The following is a 25493-nucleotide window of genomic DNA, read 5'->3' as shown; positions in this document are numbered from 1 at the left end:
TCTGCCCCGGCCCCCCCCCCCCCCCCGCCCCCGACCCCATGGGTCCCCCCGGGCCCCCCCAACCCCCGGCCCCCCCAGCCCCCCCAGCCCCCATCCCACACCCCCGGCCCCTCCCCCCAGCCCCCCGCCCCCCCCGGCCCGGGCATGGCCCCTCCATCCCTCCCCGGCCCCAGCCCCCCCCCCGGGGGCCCCGGCGCGGGTGGGTATTTAAGGCCGGAGCAGGGGCGCCCGGCCCCCCGCCATGCTGCGCGCCCTCCTGCTGCTGGGGGGCCTGGCCCCCGCCCTGCCCGCCGGTGAGTGCCCCCGGCCGGGAGCTCCGGGCCGCAGCCCCACCTGAGCCCGGCCCCCATCGCCTCTGCTTCCCCCCACAGGTCCCCACTGGGCGTACGAGGGTGAGTGGGACCCCCCCCTCCCCAAGGACCCCCCCATTTGCTCCCCCAGCCCGAGCCCACCGCCCCCGCGCACCCCGAGCCCAGGGGCATCGCCCGGGTCCCCCCCCGGAGGGAGGGGGTTGGATGGGTGCAGCCCCCCCACGGCCCCCCCCACACCGGGGTTCCCCCGAATGGGAGAGAGATGGATGGGTGACAGCCCCCCATCCCCCCCCAGACACCTGGGTCTCCCTAAATGGGAGGGAGATGGATGGGTGCAGCCCCCACGACCCCTCCCCAGACACCTGGGTCCCCCAAATAGGAAGGAGGTGGATGGGTGCAGCCCCCCATAACCCCCCAACCCACTCCCAGACACCTGGGGTCCCCCCAAATGGGAGGGAGATGGATGGGTGCAGCCCCCCCCCAACACCTGGGTCCCCCCAAATGGGAGGGAGATGGATGGGTGCAGCCCCCCCAGGCGCCCGGGTCCCCCTCGCGCTCCAATGGTCCCATTGTGCTCCTTTACGTAAGGCTCCGGCCCCGCTCCCGCTGCCAAATCCAATTAGGATCCGTCCCCGGCCAAATCCCGGCTAAGCCTCGTCCCGCCGGGCCCACGGGGACCCCACGGGTCCCCCCCCGCTCCCCCGGGCTCGGCTTTGTCCCCGCTCCCCCGGCCGGAAAAAACGTCCCCAGATTACCGAGCACGTTGGGAATGTCACCCGTGTCCTCGTTTTGGGGGAAACGAGGGCATTTTGGGCCACGGGGCCGTGCCGGGGAAAGCAGCATCCCCGGGGGGCGGCGGGGGGCCCGCCCCGACGCCCGGGTCCCCCCAGGTCCCCACGGGCAGCAGCACTGGCCCGAGGGGCACCCGGCGTGCGGGGGCCGGGCCCAGTCGCCCATCGATATCGCGACGCGAGGGGCGCAGCCGGACCCCTCGCTGCCGCCCGTCCGCCCCGTGGGCTACCGCTCCCCCGGCACCCCGGCCTTCACCCTCGCCAACAACGGCCACACCGGTGAGCGGGTGCTGGGGTCTGGGGGGGGGGGGGGTCCCCAAGTGTCCCAGCCCCGCTCAGTGTCCCCCCTCGCAGCGGTGCTGGTGCTGCCGCCATCCCTGCGGCTGCAGGGGCTGCCCCGCCGCTTCGCCGCCGCGCAGCTCCATTTCCATTGGGGTCGGCCCGGCCACGGCGGCGCCGAGCATCTCCTCGACGGCCGCCGCGCTCCCGCCGAGGTACGGGGTGGCCCCGAGGGTGGGGGTCCCCAAGGGGTGGGAGTCCCCAAAGGGAGCTGCGGCCTGGGAGAGGGGATGGGTGAGGGAAATGGCATGGGAATGGGGGTGGGAAATGGGAATGGGGGCGGGAAATGGGAGCGGGAATGGGAAAAGGAGGCCTGGTGCGGGAAATGGGTCCAGGTGCAGGAAACAAGCAGGGAAATGGGGGTGGGAAATGGGTGCGGGAATGGGACAGGGTGCGAGAACTGGCACGGGAATGGGTGCAGGAAGGAGGCTGGGTGCAGGAATCGGGTGCAGGGAACGGGAAATGGGTCTGGGCACGGGAAACAGGCAGGGAAATTGGTCTGGGAGTGGGAAATGGGTGTGGGAAGGGAGCTGGGTATGGAAAACAGCATGGAAAGGGTGCGGGAAACAGGACTGGGGGTGGGAAATGGGTGTGGGAAGGGGTCTGGGGGTGGGAAACAGCATGGGAATGGTGCGGAAAATGGGTCTGGGGGTGGGAAATGGGCGCGGGAAGGGGGCAGGGTGTGGGAACTGGCACGGGAACGGGTGCAGGAAGGAGTTTGGGTGCCGGAATTGGGTGCAGGGAAAGGGAAAGGGGTCTGGGCACAGGAAACAGGCAGGGAAATTGATTTGGGAGTGGGAAACGGGTGCGGGAAGGGAGCTGGGGGTGGGAAACAGCATGGAAATGGTGCGGGAAACGGAACTGGGGGTGGGAAACAGCACGGGAATGGTGTGGGAAATGGGGCTGGGTGCAGGAACGGGGCAGAGCGCGGGAACTGGCACGGGAATGGGTGCAGGAAGGAGTCTGGGTGCAGGAATCGGGTGCAGGGAATGGGAAAGGGGTCTGGGCACGGGAAGCGGGCAGGGAAATAGGGTGGGAAATGGGTCTGGGGGCAGGATGGGCGCGGGAAACAGCACAGGAATGGTGCAGGAAAGGCTCCGGGTGCGGGAATTGGGTGCAGGCATGGGAGAATGCAGGGGGAAGGGGTCCGGGTGTGGGAAATGGGTGCAGGAAGGGGAAACAGGGGTGGGGAATGGGAGCAGGAACCAGCACAGGACTGGGTGACAGGACCGGGGAACGGGTGCAGGAGCAGGTCCGGGTGCTGGCAGCCGATCCAGACACCGCGGAAGGCGCTGGGATGGGTGCAGGCAGCGGCACGGGATCGGGGCTGGGAAGCAGGCGTGGGAGAGGGGGCGAGCGGGGGAGCCAGCCCAGGGGTGGCGGGTTGGGGGGTGTCCCCACCCTGTCCCCCCCCCGCGCGGAGCCGCTCTCGCCCCCAGATGCATGTGGTGCACTACGACGCGGAGCGCTACGCCAACGCCAGCGAGGCGCAGCACCACGCCGGCGGCCTGGCCGTGCTCGGTGTCCTCCTGGAGGTACGCGGACCCCCAAAACACCCCATCCCCCCCCACCGACCCCCCAGCCCTGACCCCCTCCTTGCTCCCCCCAGGTGGGTGCTGACCCCCACCCCGCCTACGACAACATCCTGAGCCACCTCGGGAGCATCCGCTACGCAGGCGAGCGAACGGCGCGCGAGCGAGGGGGTAGCGCGGGGAGACGGCGGCGGCAGCGGGGAGAACCCCAAAATCCTCACCCTGCGCCCCCCAACAGGACAGACGGCGGCCATCCCCTCCTTCAGCGTGCAGGACCTGCTGCCCCCGCGCCTGGACCTCTACTACCGCTACAACGGCTCCCTCACCACCCCGCCCTGCTTCCAGGGCGTCCTCTGGACCCTCTTCCAGCACCCCGTCCGCATCAGCCCGGCCCAGGTGGGACCCGCTTTGGGGTAAAACCCCCTGGTTTTGGGGTAAAACCCCCTGGTTTTGGGGCAGCCCCAGCACTCCCCTTCTGCCATTTCAGCTGGAGCAGCTCCAGGGAACTCTCTACACCACGGCAGCGGCCGAGCCCCAGCCTCAGCGCCTGGTGGATAATTTTCGGGTCCCACAGGAGCTCAACCAGCGGCTGGTGCTGGTGTCCGTCCCCAGGGGTGAGAGCCGGGCCGGGGAGGGTGGGAAGGGCCCCCCCTGCACCCCCAAAACAGCTCCCGCAGCCCCAGCTGGGTGCTGGGACGTGGTGCTGAGCCCTGGCTCTTCTCTTGCAGGGCCCCAGGGGTATTCGACAGGTACAGCGCGGGGGGGGGGACCGGGGGGGTGGGTGGGGTGGGGTGTCCCTCCCCTCAGCCCCCCCGAGCCCTCTGCGGCGTCACGCAGGTGAAATCGTCGCCATCATCTTTGGCGCCGTCTCTGGTTGCCTCGGCATCTTCCTCGCCATCCATTTTGCGGCCAAGAGGATGGGGTGAGAGGCCTCCCGCCCCGAGGAGGGGACCCCCCTGCAGCGGGGGGTCCAGACCCCCGAATGAGAGGGTCCGGACCCCCACAGGGGAGGGTCGCTCTCACCTCAGCCCTTTCCCGCCCCCCCCCGACGCAGAGCGAGGAGGGCACAGGAGCAGGACGTCGTGTTCAAAGCCTCCTCCCGCCGCAGCCCCTCCGATGATGGCCCCCACCCTTGAACCCCACGCCGGGCCGGGCTGTGACGGACCCCTGCCGCCCCCCAGCCCTCCGCCCGTGCCAGAGGAGCTGCTGGGGCTCAGCCCCACGGCAGCAGCAGCTCCTGCCCCAGTGGAAATAAAGCCCCTTCCCCACTCCACGGCACCGGCGGCTCTTTGCTGGGGAGGGAACGGGGCCGTTCGCCGAGGGGCTTCGACGCCGGATCCTGCCAGCCCCGAGAAACCAGGAGAGCCGGGTGCTCCCCCCAAAGCCTGGACAGGGGCTGGGAGCAGAGCAAGATGGGGGAGACCCTTCTTCCCCCATCCCCATCACAGAAGTCGCCTCGGTGCCGTGGTACCCGTCGCTCTATTAAAAGGGTTTTACTCTCAGTCAAAAAAATAATTTACCCCCCCTCCCAGTTGCACAGCAGGGTAACGAGTGCCCCCAGACGGGACCCGGCAGGGAGCGGACAGGGGGGGAGCGGGAGCACCCCCCACCCTGAGAGCGTCACCTCGCTTCCACAGAGCCCCAGTGGGGAACGGCACGGAGGGCAGGGCCCCGCCGGGGGGGAAATGCGAGGGAAGGGGGGTCCTGCCCCGAGCCCCGCAAGCCCGGCCGCACCACGGGGCGCCCGGCCCCCCTCCCACCTTCCCTGCACTCACCCTGCAGCCATACCCTGTCAGGAACAAAAGTCTACCGGAGTCACTAACCGGGAGCCCACGAGCACCCGTTGTACCCCAAAAATCCCCTCCGGAGCGGGCCGGGGCACGGAGCTGCCTCTGTGCCACAGAGAGGGGCCAGGGCTGGGCCGGGCGGCAGCACCGGAGGAGCAAACGGCAGAGGCAAAGGCAGCGTCGTGATCTTCCAGCTGCCGAGAAGAGGGCACTTGGGTACGGCGGCGGCGCGGGTGGCGCAGGCAGCGCGAGCGGGCAGGGCTGCGGCTGCCGCGGCCGCTCAGTCCTCGAAAGGCACCTGCAGCGCTGAGTACATCATCACTCTGCTGTCGTCCTCCTGCTTACCTGGGGGCAGGAAGGAGGGAGAGGGTGAGAGCAGGGCTGTTTGGGGGGCGGGGGCCTGTTTGTGGGTTCGCAGGAGCCCCCGACAGCCGGGAGACGCAGCCCCCGTTCAGCAAAAGGGCGACGGTTGCCGGCAAAACCCGTCCTCCCCCATCCCAGCAGCTCTGAGCCCCCCCTGCACCCGTGTCCAACCCCCCCAACACCTAAAAGGGGACAGAGACCCACCAGCAAAGCCCCCGCGTCGCAGCGGTGACGCCCCCCATCGCCCCTCCCTGCCCGGCCCCCCCTTACAGGAGAGGCACTTGAGGATGTTGCGGAAGGAGCCCCCGGCGGTGAAGAAGGCCCAGAGGCCCGTGCAGAGGGTGATGATGAAGATGGGGACCAGGCTGGCCTCGTACCAGGGGTTCAGGAACGTCTGGGGGACGGAGAGCGCCACATTAGGAACGTCACTGCCTGCCACAACCCCCCCTAAACAGCTGGGGCGGGGGGAAGGGGAGCCAGGCTCCCGTAAGCCTGGCTTAAACTCCTGCCAAGCGGTTTCCCACCAGAAGCTTAGCGGCTAATCCTCCCTCCGACCCCCAGTCCTTCGTTAACCCGCCTTCCCCGAGCGCACCCCAACAGGCTGCCCCGGGCGGGCGGTGCCGCGACTCGTCCCAAGCTCAGAGGCAGGGATTTAGGGAGGCTGACGCAGCAGCGGGCGTCCCCGCGATCCCCTCCCCGCACCCAGATGAGCGTCCGATGACGGCCACAACGGCTTCACTTCGGGGACAGCTTTCGGTGCAGGTCCGGTCGGCTCTGGCTCATCAAACTCACCAGCCCCGAGGTGAGGAGGTGACTGGCAACCACCAGCCCCAGGCACCAGTAGCGGCGCTTTTCACAGGCGTCGAAGAAGATCACTCCCCAGAAGGTGTGGAGCAGGACGAGGGCCATGGTGAGGAACGCTGGGGGAAGAGGGAGACACAGACCCCCTCAGACCTCGCCTCCACCTTCCTCCTCCTCACCGCAGTGAAGGGCCCCGCGCTGGGGCCGGACTCCGGCTCTAACCGGCATTGCCGGGCACGATCCCGCGGCACGCGCCGGTCCCCAGCCTCACCGGACGTGATGAAGTAGTACGGCGAGTCCCCGTGGATCCCGACGATTCCCGGCCCGATGGAGTCTGCCAGGATGTTAATGACGGAAAACACGCCGCTGATGATGCCGAAGGACAGGCCCGAGACTGTGGAGGGAGAAGGGAGTCAGCCAAGACCGACCGCAGCCACGCTGCTTCTGCCGCGAGCCCCAGACTCGCGCATCGGCTCAGGGAAAGGCAGGAGAGTGGGAAAGGGAACCAGGAAGGCTGCGTTAGCCCGGCGGGCTCAACACCACCGCCGGTCTCCGATACCCGAGCATCCCGCTGCCAGGCAGCCGCGAAGACTGCGGGGAGGTCAGCAACAGCCCAAGCCCTGTCCGGGTCCGTGCTCACCGTAAGCCATCTGCCTGAGGGAGATGGGGGACCGGCCATCCTCGCTGATCGTCGCCAGGCCTTCATCCGCTTTCCTGCTCAGGCGGAAGAGCAAGCGTGAGCGGCTAGCACGGAACAGGGGCCTCATCACGCAGGAGAGGGGAGGGGGTAGTTATAAACGAGCCTGGGGCGAGGAGGAACAGCTCTCTCCCAGGATCTAACGAGGAAGATGCTTTGTGGGGATCCCCGGACAAAAAGCAGAGGGATCGCAGCTACCAGCACAGGTCACCCGGCCCCACGTGGCACGAACGGGCCGCCCGCAGGCAGGATCTTACTTCAGCAGCTTGAAGTAGGCGAATCGGAAAGCCTCCTGCAGCAGGACGGAGACGGCAGCCCCGAAGATGAGGAGGCCGTACTGCAGCTTGGCATCCTCCTGGTCGCTGAGATGAACCGAAACGAACCAGATCAGAGACGCCAGGAGCAGCGACACCAGCCAGAAAAACGCCCTGGGCAGAGAGGAAGACCAAGCTCAGGCGCTGGAGCTCAGAATCATGCAGCAAACACACGCCAAGCTGCAGGCTTGCTCTGCCCGGGCTCCGGGTCACGCGTTCAGCAGGGGAAGCTGTCGGCGGCAGCGTGGGCTGCCTGGTCATCGTCATGTGAGGAGCGCACGCGAAGGAAGCGTGCGGCTGAAAACCAAACAGATTCAGAAGCCGAAATCCTCCTTTCTGCACTCAGAGCTGCGGCGACCTGCTCGGAGGAAGCTCGTGAAGCGGGGAAGGACGCTCAGTGTTTCGCCCTTCGGAGGTTAAACACGGGTCTGCCCTCGGGAAGCCAAGCGTGGTGGGACACGGCCGGCTCGGAGCCGCTCCTCTCATTCTTTTTGAAACAGCGAATCCCCCACACAGGCAGACGAGGCGGGAGCCGTGACCCCGGGACCAACTCCCCAGCCCCCCCAGCCACAGCCGGCCCCCAGCATTCCCCCCAAACTGCCCCCCAGGCACTGCCTCCCACCCCAGACCCCCCCTTCAGCCCCTGCCCAGGGCTGCCTGCCCCTCTCAGACACCCCCACCCGCCCCCGAAGCTCCCCCAGCGCTGCCTGCACCCCAGCCCCCCTCTCTCAGCTGCCAACCTCCCCCGGGACTCCCTCCCCTATCCCAGAATGGCCTCCCCACCCTTCTCCCACTGCCCCCTCCACCCCTGCCTGCCCCAGCACCCCACAGCTCTCCCCTCATCCCCCCAGGCTACCTGCCCTGCCCCAGACCCCCCGGCTGCCCCACAATGGCCCCCACAGCCCCCCAGAGCTGCCTGCCCCCCCAAACACCCCTCTGCCCAGGAACTGCCCCCTCAGCCCCCTCAAAGCTCTCTGACCCCCCAACTGCCCCCCAGTGCTCTCAGACACCCCAGCTGCCCCAGAACGGCCCCCACAGACCCCTCAAAGCTCCCTGACCCCCGAACTGCCCCAGAGCTGCCCCCTCAGCCCCCCACAAAGCTGCCTCACCCCCAGACCCCCCGAGTGCCCCACAACTGCCCCCCTCAAAGCTCTCTGGCCCCACCAGCTGCCCCAGAACGGCCCCCACAGCCCCCTCAGCGCTGCCTGCCCCCCCAGGACGCCTCCAGCTGCCCCCTCAGCCCCCCTCGACGCTCTCTGACCCCCCAACCGCCCCCTCAATGCTCCCCGACCCCCAGCTGCCCCCAAACGGCCCCAACAGCCCCCCTCAAAGATCCATCACCCCCCAACTGCCCCAGAGCTGCCCCTTCAGACCCCGAAAGCCCCCTCGGAGCTGCCTACACCCCCGGACACCCCCAGCTGCCCCCCCAGCCCCCTCACTGCTCTCTGACCCACCCCAGCTGCCTCCCTCAATAGCCCCAGACGCCCCCCGGCCCCGGCCCCGGCCCCGGCCCCCAGGGCTCACCCCGCCACCAGGACGATGACCCGCAGCGGTTCCGCCGCCACCGTCAGCAGAACGAGGGCGAGCGCCGGCCCGAAGGCAATCCCGGCGCAGCCGAAGAAGACGGCGGCCCCCATGGCGGCGGGGCGGGGCGGGGCGGGGCCGCGCGGGGCACGCCGGGAGTTGTAGTCCGCCCGGAGGGGACAGCGCCGCCTGGCGGCGGGAGGCCGCGCCGCGCTGCGGGAGTGGGGGGGGTAGGACCAGCCCCGGGGATGCTCCGAGCGGGGGGGAGCCGCTCTGCACCCCAAAATCCCCTTCAGGAAAGGGGCCCCGCAGCCCCCCCGGCACCGCCTGGGCCTGAGGACCCGCTACCCGCACGGCGCCATTGCCCCGGGACGCAGACGAAGCCCAAAGCTCTTTATTTCAGCCTCTGCGGCACGGCGGGGGGAGCAGCCCCAGCGCCCCGGGGGGGTCACACGCTGAGGACTGGGGTTTTCGGGCACGGAGGGACGAGCCGCGGGGTCGGGCTTGGCACCCACCTCCGCCTACGGCTCACGGCCGGGGCCCTGCCGGGGCGGCGAAGATCAGCTGGGCGTACTTCAGCTCCTCCTGCGGGCGACCGCGCCGTCAGAGCCGCCCGCACCCCCAATTCCCCCTCTGCTGCCGCCGGCCCCCGCCGCCTGCGCTCCCCGAGCAGGGGGACGCCGCCTCCCCGCCAGCCCGGAGGCCCCAGCCCAGCTTTGGGGCAGCCGGGGGCCGCATGGCCTCACCTCAACCTCCTGCGACGCTGGTGGCATCGGGGTCCCGGGCTGGTGGCCTGGAGGGGACAGAGCGGGGAGACGTGTCCCTAGCGTGGGGCTGGAGGGGGCCGAGGGGGCCGGAGGGGATGGAGGAGGATGAGGGATGAGGGAGGTGGACGGAGGGGGATGGGGGATGGAGGGATCACAGCGAGATGGGGAGGACAGTGGGGGACAGCGGGGACATGGTGGGACGGCCCCCACCTGTGCCACACTCCTTACCCATCGGCGTGGGGCGGCGGAGGCGGCGGAGGCGGCAGACGCTGAGGCAGAGGCTGAGCAGCAGCAGCACCCCGACCCCGGCTACGACCCAGGTGATGGTGCTCAGGAAGGAGCAGCCTGGGCGAGAGGGGCTGACTCGTCCCACCGTCCCCCCCAAAGCCCCCCAGACCCCCAACAGCCCCCACCAGCATCCCCAAACCATCATCCCCACAGAGCCCCCACCGTCCCCTCGCCCTGGGGCCAAGCCGTCCCCGCTGCCTCAGTTTCCCCGGGGTGACCCACCTGGGGGGGGGGGTCCCTGCACTCACCCGCGGCCTCACGCAGCTCCATGCTCCTGCGGACGGGGGCCCCGAGGCGTTGAAGCGCACCTTGCAGAGCCCCCCGGCCCCCTCGGCCAGGCCCACGGTGCTGTGGAACGGCTCCACGCTGGCCCCCAGCCTCAGCACCCCCCCGGTCCCCCCCGGCCAGGAGACAAGGACGGGGCCGGCGCTGGCACCCACGGCACAGACCAGGCTGGGGGGGTCCCAGGGGTCCCTGCGGGGTGCCAGCACCCGCACCCAGCTCGCAGCCGTCCAGCTGTCTGCAACAGGGAGAGGGGCTGCAGCGGGGTCTGGGGTGGGCACGGAGCTGGGGTGGAGGGGACGGAGGCGATGGAGGGGACGGAGGGGACGGAGGCGATGGAGGGGTACAGAGAGGGACAGAGGGCATGGACGGGGACAGAGGGGGTGGTGGATGGGGATAGAGGGTGCTGGAGGGGAATGGAGGATGCTGGACAGCACAGTGGGTGACAGCAGGGGATGAGGGACATGGGGGTGACATGGGGGTCCCACCCCTGGCAATGTCGCCATCCTACCTCCCACCAGCAGCGCAGTGCCATTGCCGAAATCCAGGCGGTTTCCATTGTCGTAGGCACACAGGTAGATGCCGGTGTCCTCGGGGCTGGCGTTGGCGATGTGCAGGGTGACTTTGTGCCGCCCGTACTCGCAGGAGAACCTCCCCTTTGTCCCGTTCCAGCAATGCAGGACCTGCTGGGGTCCGTCCCTGCCGCCGCGCCGGTACCAGAACACATTGCCTCTACTCTCCGTATCCTCGCTGGCCTCGCAGCCGATCTGCACCGGCTCCCCGGGCTCCACAACCAGGACGGGCTGGGGCTGGCGCAGCCTCAGCAGCGCTGCCGGGGCTGCGGGGACCAAGCGGGGGCTCAGCCCAGCCCCGCCGTAGCCCCCGCCACCCCCCAGCAGCCAGGTGCTCCAAAAAGCCCAGAAATCTCCCCAGCCCAGGGCCTGGCCGCGCTCCCCCGGCCCCGGCCCTGCCACCCACCCAGGCAGAGCCACAGCAGCCCCGCGGGGGCCAGCCAGCCCCCGGCTGCCATCGCGGGCCGGTGCTGCGCTGGGGTCCAGCTCCTCCCCAGGGCCGAGCCCTTCTGCACAGCTGCCACTGCTGCCGAAACCACGGGGCCCTGGGCAGCGACATCCCCCCACCCCGCTGCCTTCGTCACCGGGGACGTGGCGGACGCTTGGGCGCTGGGGCTGAGATGCCACCGGCCGCCCTCACCCCCCGCTTTCCAAGCCCCCGACTCCAACCTGGGGCTTTGGGAGCATCGCGGCGCAACAAACGCGGCCGGGCGATGCTCTGAGCCAAGGGGATGCTGAACCCCCCTCCACAGCCTCCGCAGTGGAGAGGAAATCGTTTCTGGATGCAAAACGCGGGCGAGAGGCTGCAGGTCCTGAGCCGGGCGCTGCCTGGGACCGGGCTGGGGGGAAGCCTGGGCGGGTTAAGCATCTTGGGGATGCTGGGGGACGGAGACGGCCCCGGCCAGGCGGACTGGGGCTGGGTCCAGCCTTCCAACGCCGGCTGAGTCCCAAACGTGCTGAAACCACACAAATCCCATCCCATCCCCGCCCCTGGTTTGGGGGCAATGCCCGGCAGCAGGTGGTGGAGCGGCTCCCCCGCCACCCCCAGCCGCCCCCCACCCCCCCAAGACGCCCTTCCAAGGGAACGAGCACTGCAAAGCCGTTCCCAGCCCCCAGCCCCGCCACCGCCTTTCCTGCTGCGGTCTGGCACACGGGGCCCTCGGCCAAAACGGCGCCGAAAAACATCACAAAGCCCCAGTGCTGGCGGGGGGAAGGGGTTTGGGGGCAAGAAACCCCGGCAAAGCGAGCAAATGCAGCAGCGAGGCTGACCGCAGCCATCTCCAGCTCGAGCAAAGCCTCCAGCTGCTGCAGAAGGGCAGAAGAAGAGCTGCTAGGCATTGCAGGAGAGAGAGATGCTCCTGCTGGAGGGGATGCCGTGCTCCGGGGGCAATTCCCGGTGGCTCCCATGTGGGCGCCTGGGGAAATCCAGCCCAAAGACCAAGGGCGAGCAAAACGTTGGCCTGGGAGAGCAGAAACCCAGGGGACGACGAAGCCCGGGGTCCTCGCGGGCTCGGGCAGGGGGACGAGAACCCTCGGTGCAACACGGAGCTGGCCTTGAAATCCCCTTTGGCAAGCGAGACCAGGGCGCTCGGGTCCCTCCCCAGATCCCCCCTCCTGCCCGACAAGCCCCCAGCGAACCCCCAGGCTGGAGGATCCCTGGCACCCGCAACCCCCTCCGCCATCACCCTGCGCCAAACCCAGCCCAGAAAGGTCCCGTTGGCAGGGGACGGGGGGCAACGCCGCCCTCGCCACCCCGTTTCCATCAGCCACGGAGGCTGCCGAGGCTGGAGAGCCCCGCGCTGGGGGGGACACGTGGGGGACCCCCCCGTCCCGCACGGGGCAGGGCCAGCTCCTGGGGTGCCTCCTCCCAGCGCCCGCGGGGCCTGCGGCTGCCAAACCTCCGGGGGGGCTCGGCCTTCAGAGCCCCCAGCCGCGGAGGCAGAGAAAAAGCTCCCCGGCAAAAGGCGTTTGGCCAGCATGTCCTCCGCGCTCCTGGGGACCCTCCTGCTCCTCCTGCCAGGTACGTGCCCGCTCCAGAACCCCCGACCCGCGCCCCATGCGCTGCTGGGGGGGGGTCGCCCCAAAACGATTTGAAGGCGCTAGATCGGAAAGCCCCCAGTGCAGAGAATCCCACTCACAGCCGCTCCCCCCGTGCAGGAGGTGCCTCGGCAGAGGGCACAGGGCTCCAGCAGAGCCCGGGGCAGCTCTGGGTGCTCCCCGGACAGACGGCGAACCTGAGCTGTCGCATCCCGGACCACGGCAGCTACGTGAACTGGTACAAGGAGAAGCCAGACGGCACTTTGCACTGGATTTACCGGAGCTCGAAGTTCTCCTCTCCGAAGGGAAAATACTCGGGGAGGATGGAAAACCAGTACGAATTTTCCCTGGCCATCAGCCCCGCGCAGAGGGAGGACTCCGGGGTTTATTACTGCAGCTCGCACACCTTCTTCCCCTCATTTGGGAACGGGACCAGGCTCGTCGTCACCAGTGAGTGCCCGGCAGGTCGCGTGGGGCTGGGGACATCCCCGGGGAGGTTTCTGCCACCCCGCAGCACCCCCTTTCCCTCTTTAGATGCCACCCAGCCCCAGCTCTCCATCCTGGTGCCCGCTGACGCAGAGGAGCCCGGGCAGCCCCCGGCCGCCATCCCCCTGCTCTGCCGCCTCCACGACCTCCCTCCGGGCTGGGACACCGTGCGCTGGCAGCCCGGCGGCCAGGAGACGCCGGTGACGGCAGAGGCCGTGGACGAGCGTGGCGTCCTCAGCGCCTGGAGCATCACCTGGCTCCCGGCCGAGCGGTGGGACGGGGCTGCGACGTGCACGGCCCTGCAGAGCCGCACGAACAGGACCGCCAGCGTCGCCATCGGCAAAGGAGCCGGGGAGGGTAATTAGTCCATCCCCCCAACCCCCTGCGGATCCCGGCCTCCCCCCACCCCCTGCATCCCAGTTCTCCCAGCCTTGCCGCATTTAGGAAAGCCCCACGTCCCACTTCTTCCTCCTGAAGCCCCATTTCCCAAATCCCTCGGCCCCTTCCCATCTCCTCACTGGGGTCCCCCTGCCCTGAAGGGCTTTAAACCTGCACGTCCCCCCTTGCACAGCCCGGACCCCCGCGTTCCGGGGATGCTCGGCCCGGACCCCCGCGTTCCGGGGATGCTCGGCTCTCCAGGGGGACCAAACCCACCTTCTCCCCCTCTGTGACCTCTCCTTTCCCTCTCCGCAGAAGGATGCCCTTCGTGGCCGCTGACGCTGAGGCTGCCCTGCGTCTCCCTCCTTTTCCTGCTCCAGCTGACCATCCTGCTCTGCAGACAGCGCCTGGCCGGAGCCCACCCCCGCTCCGGGGCCCCCTCGCAGCCCCTTCGCCCCGGCTCTCGCCTCGCCTCCCCCGGCCACCCGCGCGCCCACCCGGGACACCCAGCCGGGAGGTAAAACCGCTTCCTCAGCCCCCGGCGCACAAGAAAGACATTTATTTTTAGCTTCGTAACGGTGCTCTGCTCAAAACCCAGCACCCCTCGCATTCAGAGTTGCCTCGGGCGTTTCCCTCGGGGGAAAACCCCACCAGCCCGGGCAGACAATTCCCGTTTGGCTGCTGGTGGTGGTGCAGGCGCTGCTGCCGCCGCATCCCTGGGCTCCCGCCTGGAGCATCCCCCAAAGCGCCGGCCGCTGCTCGCGTCGCCCAAAAGCCGAGGGTAAAGCTCGTCCAGGCGTCGGCTCGCGCTCGCGTCCGGCTCCCAGGCCTCGGGTGTCCCCCCAAAACCCTCTTTGGGGGAGCGCCGCAGCTCCCCAGCCCGAAGCCCGGCCCTTCGCACGGCAGACGCAGCTCAGAAGCAGCCCGGCGGCTTCCGAAAGCCCCAAAACCGCGGGCGAGGCTGGCTTAGGCACCCAAGATTTCCTTTGCCCGCTCAGAGGGACCACGTTTTGCCGGCGCTGGCACCGGTCCCCAGCGTCACCCGCCCGGCCTCGCCCAGGGCAGCGAAAAATACCCCAAAGCCTTTTTGTTTCGCTGCACGCCTCCTCCAGCGCAAAACGCGGTTGAAGAACGCCGCCTCTCGCTGCCTCTCGCGGACGGCTCCACGCCGGCGAGGCGCTCCAGCTCCCCTGCCCCGCGCTGCCAAAACCGCCGGCTGCAATGGGTTCAGAACCCAGAGAAACGGGGAAATGGCCAGAGCCTGCGGGCTGGGCGCTGGGCGGGCACGGCCCCTTGTCGGCCGCAGGGCGCAAACCTCCCGCAAGAACGGGCAGATTTGCCCCGGGAAGAGGTTGCAAACTTGCAGGGGCTTTGCAAAAGCCAGGAGCAGTTCTGCGGCACAATCTTTCCCCGGAGGATTTGAGCCCCAGCCCCGGCAAAGTTCCCTGCCGGTGTTTTCTGCCTCTCGGGGAGGGCTTTGAGCAGAATTTTTTTACACCTTTCTCATCTCAGAAGCGAATTTCACGGCTGCTCGTAGACGGCATCACACGCAAACCGCCCCGTTTGATTTCCGCATGTGAACTTCAACAATTCAAAACAAAGACACAAAAGCTCAGAGATGGTGCAAGCCAGGAATTCGGTTCTGGGAAAGCAGCATGGGGTGGGAAATGGCAAAGACGCTGGTTTGCCTGCTTTCTTTGGCTGCTCTTTGCATTTCGATGGTTTTGCTCTGTGGTGCGAGACGTGAAAAGCGAGTAAGAAGAAACGTAAAAGGAAAAAACTGACCATAACCAGAGCGTTTTATTCTTCCGGCCAGAAACAGCCCTCCCAATCCGCCCTCGCGTTTCCCCGGTGTCCCCGGCCCCCGAGGGCCGTCCCTCGCCCCCCCAAGAGGCGGGATGCCGCCGGGGATGCTCCAGCTGGGCGCCGATGCCATGGCAGCCACGGAGGAGCAGCAGGCTCTGGTGCCAAGGGGCTCTTTGCCCCCTCCATCACCTTCGAGCACGTTGGATCCAGCTGCCTTAGCGGCATCTCCGCGCTGCGGGTACCACACGGTTCTCTTCCCCAACTTCTTCCAAGTTTGACACCATCGCATCCAGCCACCAGGAGCTGTTCTCAGCCCCAAGCCAGCAAAGCCCTTGGAATTCAGACTCCAACTCCGCATGCCAACAAGTTTGCCTGTCCAACCCCACCTGCTCATCTAAGAAGAGACACCCCCATCCGCATTAACCTGCCTCGCCCCTTTCCTCCCCATCCCTTTAAAACCACACTATTTTCCCTCTTTCACAGCTCGCCCTCTCCCCACGCTACCCACGCGCCTCCCGGCCGAGCCGGCAGCTCCGGCCCCGGTGGGCTTCATCCCAATGAGGTCAAGGTTTCTGCTTGGGTTGGTTGAGATTTTGAGTTTCGATGTTATTTTTGTGGGTCGAGGGGAGGGTTTGCAGATATTCGCTTCCTGCCTGCTCGCCATTGCTTTGCGCTTAACCCTTTGCCAAGCATCTCCCTACGGATGGGAAAAAACCCTGCAGCAAAGCACGTGGAGCCCCGGGACGCAGACGAAGCCCAAAGCTCTTTATTTCAGCCTCTGCGGCACGGCGCGGGGAGCAGCCCCAGCACCCCGGGGGGGTCACATGCAGAGGACGGGGGTTTTCGGGCACAGAGGGACGAGCCGCGGGGTCGGGCTTGGCACCCACCTCCGCCTACGGCTCACGGCCGGGGCCCTGCCGGGGCGGCGAAGATCAGCTGGGCGTACTTCAGCTCCTCCTGCGGGCGACCGCGCCGTCAGAGCCGCCCGCACCCCCAATTCCCCCTCTGCTGCCGCCGGCCCCCGCCCCCTGCGCTCCCCGAGCAGGGGGACGCCGCCTCCCCGCCAGCCCGGAGGCCCCAGCCCAGCTTTGGGGCAGCCGGGGGCCGCATGGCCTCACCTCAACCTCCTGCGACGCTGGTGGCATCGGGGTCCCGGGCTGGTGGCCTGGAGGGGACAGAGCGGGGAGACGTGTCCCTAGCGTGGGGCTGGAGGGGGCCGAGGGGGCCGGAGGGGATGGAGGAGGATGAGGGATGAGGGAGGTGGACGGAGGGGGATGGGGGATGGAGGGATCACAGCGAGATGGGGAGGACAGTGGGGGACAGCGGGGACATGGTGGGACGGCCCCCACCTGTGCCACACTCCTTACCCATCGGCGTGGGGCGGCGGAGGCGGCGGAGGCGGCAGACGCTGAGGCAGAGGCTGAGCAGCAGCAGCACCCCGACCCCGGCTACGACCCAGGTGATGGTGCTCAGGAAGGAGCAGCCTGGGCGAGAGGGGCTGACTCGTCCCACCGTCCCCCCCAAAGCCCCCCAGACCCCCAACAGCCCCCACCAGCATCCCCAAACCATCATCCCCACAGAGCCCCCACCGTCCCCTCGCCCTGGGGCCAAGCCGTCCCCGCTGCCTCAGTTTCCCCGGGGTGACCCACCTGGGGGGGGGGGTCCCTGCACTCACCCGCGGCCTCACGCAGCTCCATGCTCCTGCGGACGGGGGGCCCCGAGGCGTTGAAGCGCACCTTGCAGAGCCCCCCGGCCCCCTCGGCCAGGCCCACGGTGCTGTGGAACGGCTCCACGCTGGCCCCCAGCCTCAGCACCCCCCCGGTCCCCCCCGGCCAGGAGACAAGGACGGGGCCGGCGCTGGCACCCACGGCACAGACCAGGCTGGGGGGGTCCCAGGGGTCCCTGCGGGGTGCCAGCACCCGCACCCAGCTCGCAGCCGTCCAGCTGTCTGCAACAGGGAGAGGGGCTGCAGCGGGGTCTGGGGTGGGCACGGAGCTGGGGTGGAGGGGACGGAGGCGATGGAGGGGACGGAGGGGACGGAGGCGATGGAGGGGTACAGAGAGGGACAGAGGGCATGGACGGGGACAGAGGGGGTGGTGGATGGGGATAGAGGGTGCTGGAGGGGAATGGAGGATGCTGGACAGCACAGTGGGTGACAGCAGGGGATGAGGGACATGGGGGTGACATGGGGGTCCCACCCCTGGCAATGTCGCCATCCTACCTCCCACCAGCAGCGCAGTGCCATTGCCGAAATCCAGGCGGTTTCCATTGTCGTAGGCACACAGGTAGATGCCGGTGTCCTCGGGGCTGGCGTTGGCGATGTGCAGGGTGACTTTGTGCCGCCCGTACTCGCAGGAGAACCTCCCCTTTGTCCCGTTCCAGCAATGCAGGACCTGCTGGGGTCCGTCCCTGCCGCCGCGCCGGTACCAGAACACATTGCCTCTACTCTCCGTATCCTCGCTGGCCTCGCAGCCGATCTGCACCGGCTCCCCGGGCTCCACAACCAGGACGGGCTGGGGCTGGCGCAGCCTCAGCAGCGCTGCCGGGGCTGCGGGGACCAAGCGGGGGCTCAGCCCAGCCCCGCCGTAGCCCCCGCCACCCCCCAGCAGCCAGGGGCTCCCAAAAGCCCAGAAATCTCCCCAGCCCAGGGCCTGGCCGCGCTCCCCCGGCCCCGGCCCTGCCACCCACCCAGGCAGAGCCACAGCAGCCCCGCGGGGGCCAGCCAGCCCCCGGCTGCCATCGCGGGCCGGTGCTGCGCTGGGGTCCAGCTCCTCCCCAGGGCCGAGCCCTTCTGCACAGCTGCCACTGCTGCCGAAACCACGGGGCCCTGGGCAGCGACATCCCCCCACCCCGCTGCCTTCGTCACCGTGGCGGACGCTTGGGCGCTGGGGCTGAGATGCCACCGGCCGCCCTCACCCCCCGCTTTCCAAGCCCCCGACTCCAACCTGGGGCTTTGGGAGCATCGCGGCGCAACAAACGCGGCCGGGCGATGCTCTGAGCCAAGGGGATGCTGAACCCCCCTCCACAGCCTCCGCAGTGGAGAGGAAATCGTTTCTGGATGCAAAACGCGGGCGAGAGGCTGCAGGTCCTGAGCCGGGCGCTGCCTGGGACCGGGCTGGGGGGAAGCCTGGGCGGGTTAAGCATCTTGGGGATGCTGGGGGACGGAGACGGCCCCGGCCAGGCGGACTGGGGCTGGGTCCAGCCTTCCAACGCCGGCTGAGTCCCAAACGTGCTGAAACCACACAAATCCCATCCCATCCCCGCCCCTGGTTTGGGGGCAATGCCCGGCAGCAGGTGGTGGAGCGGCTCCCCCGCCACCCCCAGCCGCCCCCCACCCCCCCAAGACGCCCTTCCAAGGGAACGAGCACTGCAAAGCCGTTCCCAGCCCCCAGCCCCGCCACCGCCTTTCCTGCTGCGGTCTGGCACACGGGGCCCTCGGCCAAAACGGCGCCGAAAAACATCACAAAGCCCCAGTGCTGGCGGGGGGAAGGGGTTTGGGGGCAAGAAACCCCGGCAAAGCGAGCAAATGCAGCAGCGAGGCTGACCGCAGCCATCTCCAGCTCGAGCAAAGCCTCCAGCTGCTGCAGAAGGGCAGAAGAAGAGCTGCTAGGCATTGCAGGAGAGAGAGATGCTCCTGCTGGAGGGGATGCCGTGCTCCGGGGGCAATTCCCGGTGGCTCCCATGTGGGCGCCTGGGGAAATCCAGCCCAAAGACCAAGGGCGAGCAAAACGTTGGCCTGGGAGAGCAGAAACCCAGGGGACGACGAAGCCCGGGGTCCTCGCGGGCTCGGGCAGGGGGACGAGAACCCTCGGTGCAACACGGAGCTGGCCTTGAAATCCCCTTTGGCAAGCGAGACCAGGGCGCTCGGGTCCCTCCCCAGATCCCCCCCCTCCTGCCCGACAAGCCCCCAGCGAACCCCCAGGCTGGAGGATCCCTGGCACCCGCAACCCCCTCCGCCATCACCCTGCGCCAAACCCAGCCCAGAAAGGTCCCGTTGGCAGGGGACGGGGGGCAACGCCGCCCTCGCCACCCCGTTTCCATCAGCCACGGAGGCTGCCGAGGCTGGAGAGCCCCGCGCTGGGGGGGACACGTGGGGGACCCCCCCGTCCCGCACGGGGCAGGGCCAGCTCCTGGGGTGCCTCCTCCCAGCGCCCGCGGGGCCTGCGGCTGCCAAACCCCCGGGGGGGCTCGGCCTTCAGAGCCCCCAGCCGCGGAGGCAGAGAAAAAGCTCCCCGGCAAAAGGCGTTTGGCCAGCATGTCCTCCGCGCTCCTGGGGACCCTCCTGCTCCTCCTGCCAGGTACGTGCCCGCTCCAGAACCCCCGACCCGCGCCCCATGCGCTGCTGGGGGGGGGTCGCCCCAAAATGATTTGAAGGCGCTAGATCGGAAAGCCCCCAGTGCAGAGAATCCCACTCACAGCCGCTCCCCCCATGCAGGAGGTGCCTCGGCAGAGGGCACAGGGCTCCAGCAGAGCCCGGGGCAGCTCTGGGTGCTCCCCGGACAGACGGCGAACCTGAGCTGTCGCATCCCGGACCACGGCAGCTACGTGAACTGGTACAAGGAGAAGCCAGACGGCACTTTGCACTGGATTTACCGGAGCTGGGAGTTCTCCTCTCCGAAGGGAAAATACTTGGGGAGGATGGAAAACCAGTACGAATTTTCCCTGGCCATCAGCCCCGCGCAGAGGGAGGACTCCGGGGTTTATTACTGCAGCTCGCACACCTTCTTCCCCTCATTTGGGAACGGGACCAGGCTCGTCGTCACCAGTGAGTGCCCGGCAGGTCGCGTGGGGCTGGGGACATCCCCGGGGAGGTTTCTGCCACCCCGCAGCACCCCCTTTCCCTCTTTAGATGCCACCCAGCCCCAGCTCTCCATCCTGGTGCCCGCTGACGCAGAGGAGCCCGGGCAGCCCCCGGCCGCCATCCCCCTGCTCTGCCGCCTCCACGACCTCCCTCCGGGCTGGGACACCGTGCGCTGGCAGCCCGGCGGCCAGGAGACGCCGGTGACGGCAGAGGCCGTGGACGAGCGTGGCGTCCTCAGCGCCTGGAGCATCACCTGGCTCCCGGCCGAGCGGTGGGACGGGGCTGCGACGTGCACGGCCCTGCAGAGCCGCACGAACAGGACCGCCAGCGTCGCCATCGGCAAAGGAGCCGGGGAGGGTAATTAGTCCATCCCCCCAACCCCCTGCGGATCCCGGCCTCCCCCCACCCCCTGCATCCCAGTTCTCCCAGCCTTGCCGCATTTAGGAAAGCCCCACGTCCCACTTCTTCCTCCTGAAGCCCCATTTCCCAAATCCCTCGGCCCCTTCCCATCTCCTCACTGGGGTCCCCCTGCCCTGAAGGGCTTTAAACCTGCACGTCCCCCCTTGCACAGCCCGGACCCCCGCGTTCCGGGGATGCTCGGCTCTCCAGGGGGACCAAACCCACCTTCTCCCCCTCTGTGACCTCTCCTTTCCCTTTCCGCAGAAGGATGCCCTTCGTGGCCGCTGACGCTGACGCTGGGGCTGCCCTGCGTCTCCCTCCTTTTCCTGCTCCAGCTGACCATCCTGCTCTGCAGACAGCGCCTGGCCGGAGCCCACCCCCGCTCCGGGGCCCCCTCGCAGCCCCTTCGCCCCGGCTCTCGCCTCGCCTCCCCCGGCCACCCGCGCGCCCACCCGGGACACCCAGCCGGGAGGTAAAACCGCTTCCTCAGCCCCCGGCGCACAAGAAAGACATTTATTTTTAGCTTCGTAACGGTGCTCTGCTCAAAACCCAGCACCCCTCGCATTCAGAGTTGCCTCGGGCGTTTCCCTCGGGGGAAAACCCCACCAGCCCGGGCAGACAATTCCCGTTTGGCTGCTGGTGGTGGTGCAGGCGCTGCTGCCGCCGCATCCCTGGGCTCCCGCCTGGAGCATCCCCCAAAGCGCCGGCCGCTGCTCGCGTCGCCCAAAAGCCGAGGGTAAAGCTCGTCCAGGCGTCGGCTCGCGCTCGCGTCCGGCTCCCAGGCCTCGGGTGTCCCCCCAAAACCCTCTTTGGGGGAGCGCCGCAGCTCCCCAGCCCGAAGCCCGGCCCTTCGCACGGCAGACGCAGCTCAGAAGCAGCCCGGCGGCTTCCGAAAGCCCCAAAACCGCGGGCGAGGCTGGCTTAGGCACCCAAGATTTCCTTTGCCCGCTCAGAGGGACCACGTTTTGCCGGCGCTGGCACCGGTCCCCAGCGTCACCCGCCCGGCCTCGCCCAGGGCAGCGAAAAATACCCCAAAGCCTTTTTGTTTCGCTGCACGCCTCCTCCAGCGCAAAACGCGGTTGAAGAACGCCGCCTCTCGCTGCCTCTCGCGGACGGCTCCACGCCGGCGAGGCGCTCCAGCTCCCCTGCCCCGCGCTGCCAAAACCGCCGGCTGCAATGGGTTCAGAACCCAGAGAAACGGGGAAATGGCCAGAGCCTGCGGGCTGGGCGCTGGGCGGGCACGGCCCCTTGTCGGCCGCAGGGCGCAAACCTCCCGCAAGAACGGGCAGATTTGCCCCGGGAAGAGGTTGCAAACTTGCAGGGGCTTTGCAAAAGCCAGGAGCAGTTCTGCGGCACAATCTTTCCCCGGAGGATTTGAGCCCCAGCCCCGGCAAAGTTCCCTGCCGGTGTTTTCTGCCTCTCGGGGAGGGCTTTGAGCAGAATTTTTTTACACCTTTCTCATCTCAGAAGCGAATTTCACGGCTGCTCGTAGACGGCATCACACGCAAACCGCCCGGAAGGCTCATTTCGGTGGTTCACTAGCTAATAAGCGCACAAGCGCTCCGGAAAACAATGTCAAAGCCCTGGGCAGCTGCCAAGCGCTCGGAGCGAGGTGGGATGGGGCCAGCCAGCGCGGTGCCACCGCCATCTAGTGCCACCGCCACAGGGCCCCACCGGCCGGGGCCCGCGGCCTTTGGGTGCCCGGAGCACTCCCAGCAGCTCCGTGATCCCAGTGTTTGCCCTCCCAGGGCGGTGGGGCTGGGGGGCGAATAACCTTGGCTTTTTTCCTGCTGGGTTTCTCTGCTTGCTGAGGAGGAGGAGGACGAAGGCTGTAGGCGCCGGGAGAGGGAAGGGATGCTCGCTAGCAATGAGAGATGGCGTAAAAATAATAAAATTCCTGATCCCTGGGTAAGCAACCGAGCTCTGGTATTCGTATCAGGTCGTGCCTTGTGGTACCCTGCCCAGCAGCCATCAGAAATGGCTGTTAAACAGGAAAAAAGGCAGTTTAAAGTCACCAAACCAAGCAAAGCCGCGTTACAGCCCCTCCTCTCCTCCCTTTGCTCACGGGGCGGCAAAACGCACCGAAGGGCGACCGCAGGACACGCAGAGAGCGACTCCTCTCCCTGCTCCGAGGATGCTCCCAGTTCCCCGGCTGCTCGGTGATGCCCCGGTAACGCCCGGAGGCCGGGACTCTGCGGTGCTGCGGGTGCTTGGGTGCAATTCATCCCCCCCGTTTCGGTGGGTGCTGCGGCCGGAGGGGTATTTCGGAGGGGAGGGGAAGGGACGGGAAGCACCCTCCATTGCTCCGAGCCCTCGAACGCAGCCCGAGAGCGGCCCGGGGCTTCACGCCGCCGATCCGCGTCTAATTAAGGAGGGAACAAATCAAGGGCAATGCTTGGGAAACACGCGTCTCGGAGCCGGGACGCTGGCACGGGCCACCCAGCGCCACCTCCCGCAGCGGCCCGTGGCCGGTGACGGCAAGGACCGGTTGCAGCGCGCGGCTCAGCCTAAAACCGGCGGTGGGACAGCACGGGGTGACAAATCCCTCCTGCTTCACCCCCGTCGGGAGCCGTCGGGAGCCACGCGTGGGGACGATGCCCAGGGGGGAGCGAGCTGCTGCCCTGCTGCACGGCGGGCACCGACTGAGACAACCAGGAACATGTTTTGGGGTTTACTTTATTTTTACCTTACTTTATTTTTATTTATTTTATTTTTACCTTACTTTATTTTTACTTTATTTTTATTTTATTTTTACTTTACTTCTACTTTATGTTATTTTTTTTAAGAATGACTGTTTCAAAGGGCCTTTTTTCGGTATTTCAAAGTATCTGAAGCACCGCGTTATGATCTCCCCGTTGGCAGCCGCCAGCCCACGCAGCCGCTGATCACAAAAGGCCAGGGAAGGGCAGGAAAGCTTCAGCCAGAGCAGAAAACCCCGTCGGGCAGCGAGAGCAGCCGGCTCGCTAGAAAAGCCCCTCCGTTCCCCCAGGGCCCCGCAGGAAGGGCAGCCCGTCCCACCTACCTCCCGGCCGGCACACGGCCCCTCGGGGAGCGCTGGAAAGCCCGCGGCAGCCGGATTTTTTGGGTTTCCTTCATCCATCTTCTCGCCTCCTGCAGCAAAACCACTCAACAAGGTCCCCTCCCGCGGCTTCCGCAGGAATCCTGACAATGGCATCTGCTCGGGCACAAGTCATTGTTAAGGGAAGAGTCTGATTTTTAAATTTCCCTTCAAGTTGCGCTTCCGCCTATTAAAGCTGGGAAATGACGCGATGCCTCCGAGAGCCGAGGATGGCAGTGATCTCATCCACACCTTCGTCCTCAGCATAAAACCCCGGCAAGCCCCGACCGCAGCCTGCCAGGCTTTGCCGCGCCGGGATGCTCGGAGCAGCCCCGGGACGCAGCACCCTGGCCGTCGTCGGAAGCAAGAGCCGGCGGCGCCAGCCCTTTCTGCAAAAGCCGTAGGTTTGCTGGCTCGCACGTGGAGTTTTCCCATGTGAAAGGCCTCGCTCCCATGCTGCTCCCTCGCCGCGGCACCTTTTAGGTTTGATTTCCACATATGAACCTCAACAATTCGAAACAAAGACACAAAAGCTCAGAGATGGTGCAAGCCAGGAATTCGGTTCTGGGAAAGCAGCATGGGGTGGGAAATGGCAAAGACGCTGGTTTGCCTGCTTTCTTTGGCTGCTCTTTGCATTTCGATGGTTTTGCTCTGTGGTGCGAGACGTGAAAAGCGAGTAAGAAGAAACGTAAAAGGGAAAAACTGACCATAACCAGAGCGTTTTATTCTTCCGGCCAGAAACAGCCCTCCCAATCCGCCCTCGCGTTTCCCCGGTGTCCCCGGCCCCCGAGGGCCGTCCCTCGCCCCCCCAAGAGGCGGGATGCCGCCGGGGATGCTCCAGCTGGGCGCCGATGCCATGGCAGCCACGGAGGAGCAGCAGGCTCTGGTGCCAAGGGGCTCTTTGCCCCCTCCATCACCTTCGAGCACGTTGGATCCAGCTGCCTTAGCGGCATCTCCGCGCTGCGGGTACCACACGGTTCTCTTCCCCAACTTCTTCCAAGTTTGACACCATCGCATCCAGCCACCAGGAGCTGTTCTCAGCCCCAAGCCAGCAAAGCCCTTGGAATTCAGACTCCAACTCCGCATGCCAACAAGTTTGCCTGTCCAACCCCACCTGCTCATCTAAGAAGAGACACCCCCATCCGCATTAACCTGCCTCGCCCCTTTCCTCCCCATCCCTTTAAAACCACACTATTTTCCCTCTTTCACAGCTCGCCCTCTCCCCACGCTACCCACGCGCCTCCCGGCCGAGCCGGCAGCTCCGGCCCCGGTGGGCTTCATCCCAATGAGGTCAAGGTTTCTGCTTGGGTTGGTTGAGATTTTGAGTTTCGATGTTATTTTTGTGGGTCGAGGGGAGGGTTTGCAGATATTCGCTTCCTGCCTGCTCGCCATTGCTTTGCGCTTAACCCTTAACCCAAGCATCTCCCTACGGATGGGAAAAAACCCTGCAGCAAAGCACGTGGAGCCCCGGGAGGCTGCCAACCTTTTTTGGGATGCGCTTGAAAAGTTCTTCAGTTGGGTCCCCTCTTAGTTGAAAAAAAAATAAATCTGCCTTTGGAAATCCTTGGCTTAAAGTCGATAGCAATCCTCAGCTTAAAATCCATAGGAATCCTCGGCTTAAAATCCATAGGATGAGTAAAATCTTGACTGCCGCTGCTCTCGCCGGCTCGTTGCCCCGTGGCTGCCCGTGCCCGTACCCGTCCCACCGCAGCCCGTAGTTTTCCTTCCCCGCCTGCAGCCCGTGCCCCGGCCGTGGTCTCGGCTCAGCACAGCTGTTTGCTATTAAACTCCCTCGCCCAGTTGAAAAACTCGCTTCCGTTTTCTCATCTGCGAGAGGAAACTCCGGAGCCCACATCCCGCGGGGGCAGGCACCCACCGAGGGAGGCGGGGGCGGGCGCAGCCCCCGGGGTCCGTGGCGGGGGAACGGCGGCCTCCAGGCGTCTTGCTGGGGAAAACTGAAATATAGGGCTGGGAAAAGGTTTTTAAGACGGGGAGAAGGTGCCTCGAGCGACGGTGGATACGCACCTCCTCCCAAGGCTGTCCCGTGTCCAACCACCCTCCTGGCTGGGAAGGGTTCTCTCTCCAGCTGAATCTTCCTAGTTACGAATTTCTTCTCATCATACCTCAAAATACAGCTCCTCTCTTACTTTCTAAGACTTA

At 67.1% G+C, this 25493-nt stretch overlaps 5 protein-coding genes and 1 pseudogene across 13 annotated transcripts; 3 read left to right on the top strand and 3 right to left on the bottom strand.

Annotated features, from left to right (window-relative positions):
* The first annotated feature begins 736 nt into the window (after positions 1-736).
* Positions 737-4488, top strand: CA14 (carbonic anhydrase 14). 6 transcript variants are annotated; one of them, XM_087772552.1, is made up of 8 exons: positions 737-1381; positions 1457-1596; positions 2881-2976; positions 3051-3117; positions 3212-3369; positions 3461-3722; positions 3811-3895; positions 4028-4232. In XM_087772552.1, the coding sequence occupies exons 1-8, from the start codon at positions 760-762 to the stop codon at positions 4107-4109; spliced, it is 1512 nt and encodes a 503-aa protein (XP_087628678.1). In that variant the 5' UTR covers positions 737-759; the 3' UTR covers positions 4110-4232. The 6 variants fall into 6 exon arrangements, with proteins under 6 accessions (XP_087628678.1, XP_087628680.1, XP_087628677.1 ...); XM_087772554.1 differs by having other exon boundaries at positions 737-1596; positions 3461-3587; positions 3702-3722; XM_087772551.1 differs by having other exon boundaries at positions 737-1596; positions 3461-3587; positions 3702-3722; positions 3980-4232.
* APH1A (aph-1A gamma-secretase subunit) lies at positions 4448-8585 on the bottom strand. Of its 2 annotated transcripts, XM_087772555.1 has the most exons (7): positions 8460-8585; positions 6879-7049; positions 6565-6638; positions 6196-6318; positions 5916-6043; positions 5394-5517; positions 4448-5105 (listed from the first exon to the last, which is right to left on the bottom strand). In XM_087772555.1, exons 1-7 carry the CDS (start codon positions 8570-8572, stop codon positions 5041-5043), a joined length of 798 nt encoding a protein of 265 aa, XP_087628681.1. In that variant the 5' UTR covers positions 8573-8585; the 3' UTR covers positions 4448-5040. The 2 variants fall into 2 exon arrangements, with proteins under 2 accessions (XP_087628681.1, XP_087628682.1); XM_087772556.1 differs by lacking the exon at positions 4448-5105 and having other exon boundaries at positions 5406-5517; positions 5826-6043.
* A 273-nt stretch (positions 8586-8858) lies between these two features.
* Positions 8859-11025, bottom strand: LOC148053827 (uncharacterized; annotated as a pseudogene). The gene is made up of 6 exons (XR_015707881.1): positions 10775-11025; positions 10308-10634; positions 9763-10034; positions 9455-9571; positions 9206-9252; positions 8859-9044 (listed from the first exon to the last, which is right to left on the bottom strand). The product of XR_015707881.1 is annotated as an uncharacterized LOC148053827 (transcript).
* Positions 11026-12292: 1267 nt separating this feature from the next.
* Positions 12293-15680, top strand: LOC104018292 (uncharacterized). 2 transcript variants are annotated; one of them, XM_087772247.1, is made up of 4 exons: positions 12293-12388; positions 12526-12855; positions 12940-13248; positions 13585-15680. In XM_087772247.1, exons 1-4 carry the CDS (start codon positions 12346-12348, stop codon positions 13788-13790), a joined length of 888 nt encoding a protein of 295 aa, XP_087628373.1. In that variant the 5' UTR covers positions 12293-12345; the 3' UTR covers positions 13791-15680. The 2 variants fall into 2 exon arrangements, with proteins under 2 accessions (XP_087628373.1, XP_087628372.1); XM_087772246.1 differs by having other exon boundaries at positions 12526-13248.
* A 137-nt stretch (positions 15681-15817) lies between these two features.
* Positions 15818-17989, bottom strand: LOC104018291 (aph-1A gamma-secretase subunit). The gene is made up of 6 exons (XM_009471416.2): positions 17764-17989; positions 17297-17623; positions 16751-17023; positions 16443-16559; positions 16194-16240; positions 15818-16032 (listed from the first exon to the last, which is right to left on the bottom strand). The coding sequence occupies exons 1-6, from the start codon at positions 17813-17815 to the stop codon at positions 15976-15978; spliced, it is 873 nt and encodes a 290-aa protein (XP_009469691.2). The 5' UTR covers positions 17816-17989; the 3' UTR covers positions 15818-15975.
* Positions 17990-19127: 1138 nt separating this feature from the next.
* Positions 19128-22232, top strand: LOC148053826 (uncharacterized). The gene is made up of 4 exons (XM_087772248.1): positions 19128-19373; positions 19511-19840; positions 19925-20233; positions 20540-22232. Exons 1-4 carry the CDS (start codon positions 19331-19333, stop codon positions 20749-20751), a joined length of 894 nt encoding a protein of 297 aa, XP_087628374.1. The 5' UTR covers positions 19128-19330; the 3' UTR covers positions 20752-22232.
* The last annotated feature ends 3261 nt before the right edge of the window (positions 22233-25493 follow it).

The sequence above is a fragment of the Nipponia nippon genome, unplaced genomic scaffold (assembly GCF_047370975.1).
Source record: "Nipponia nippon isolate SJK-2023a ecotype South Korea unplaced genomic scaffold, ASM4737097v1 scaffold_36, whole genome shotgun sequence".
Taxonomy (NCBI): Eukaryota; Metazoa; Chordata; class Aves; order Pelecaniformes; family Threskiornithidae; genus Nipponia; species Nipponia nippon.
Note: the sequence above shows the minus strand (reverse complement) of the source record. Positions and strands in the feature narration are given on the sequence as shown.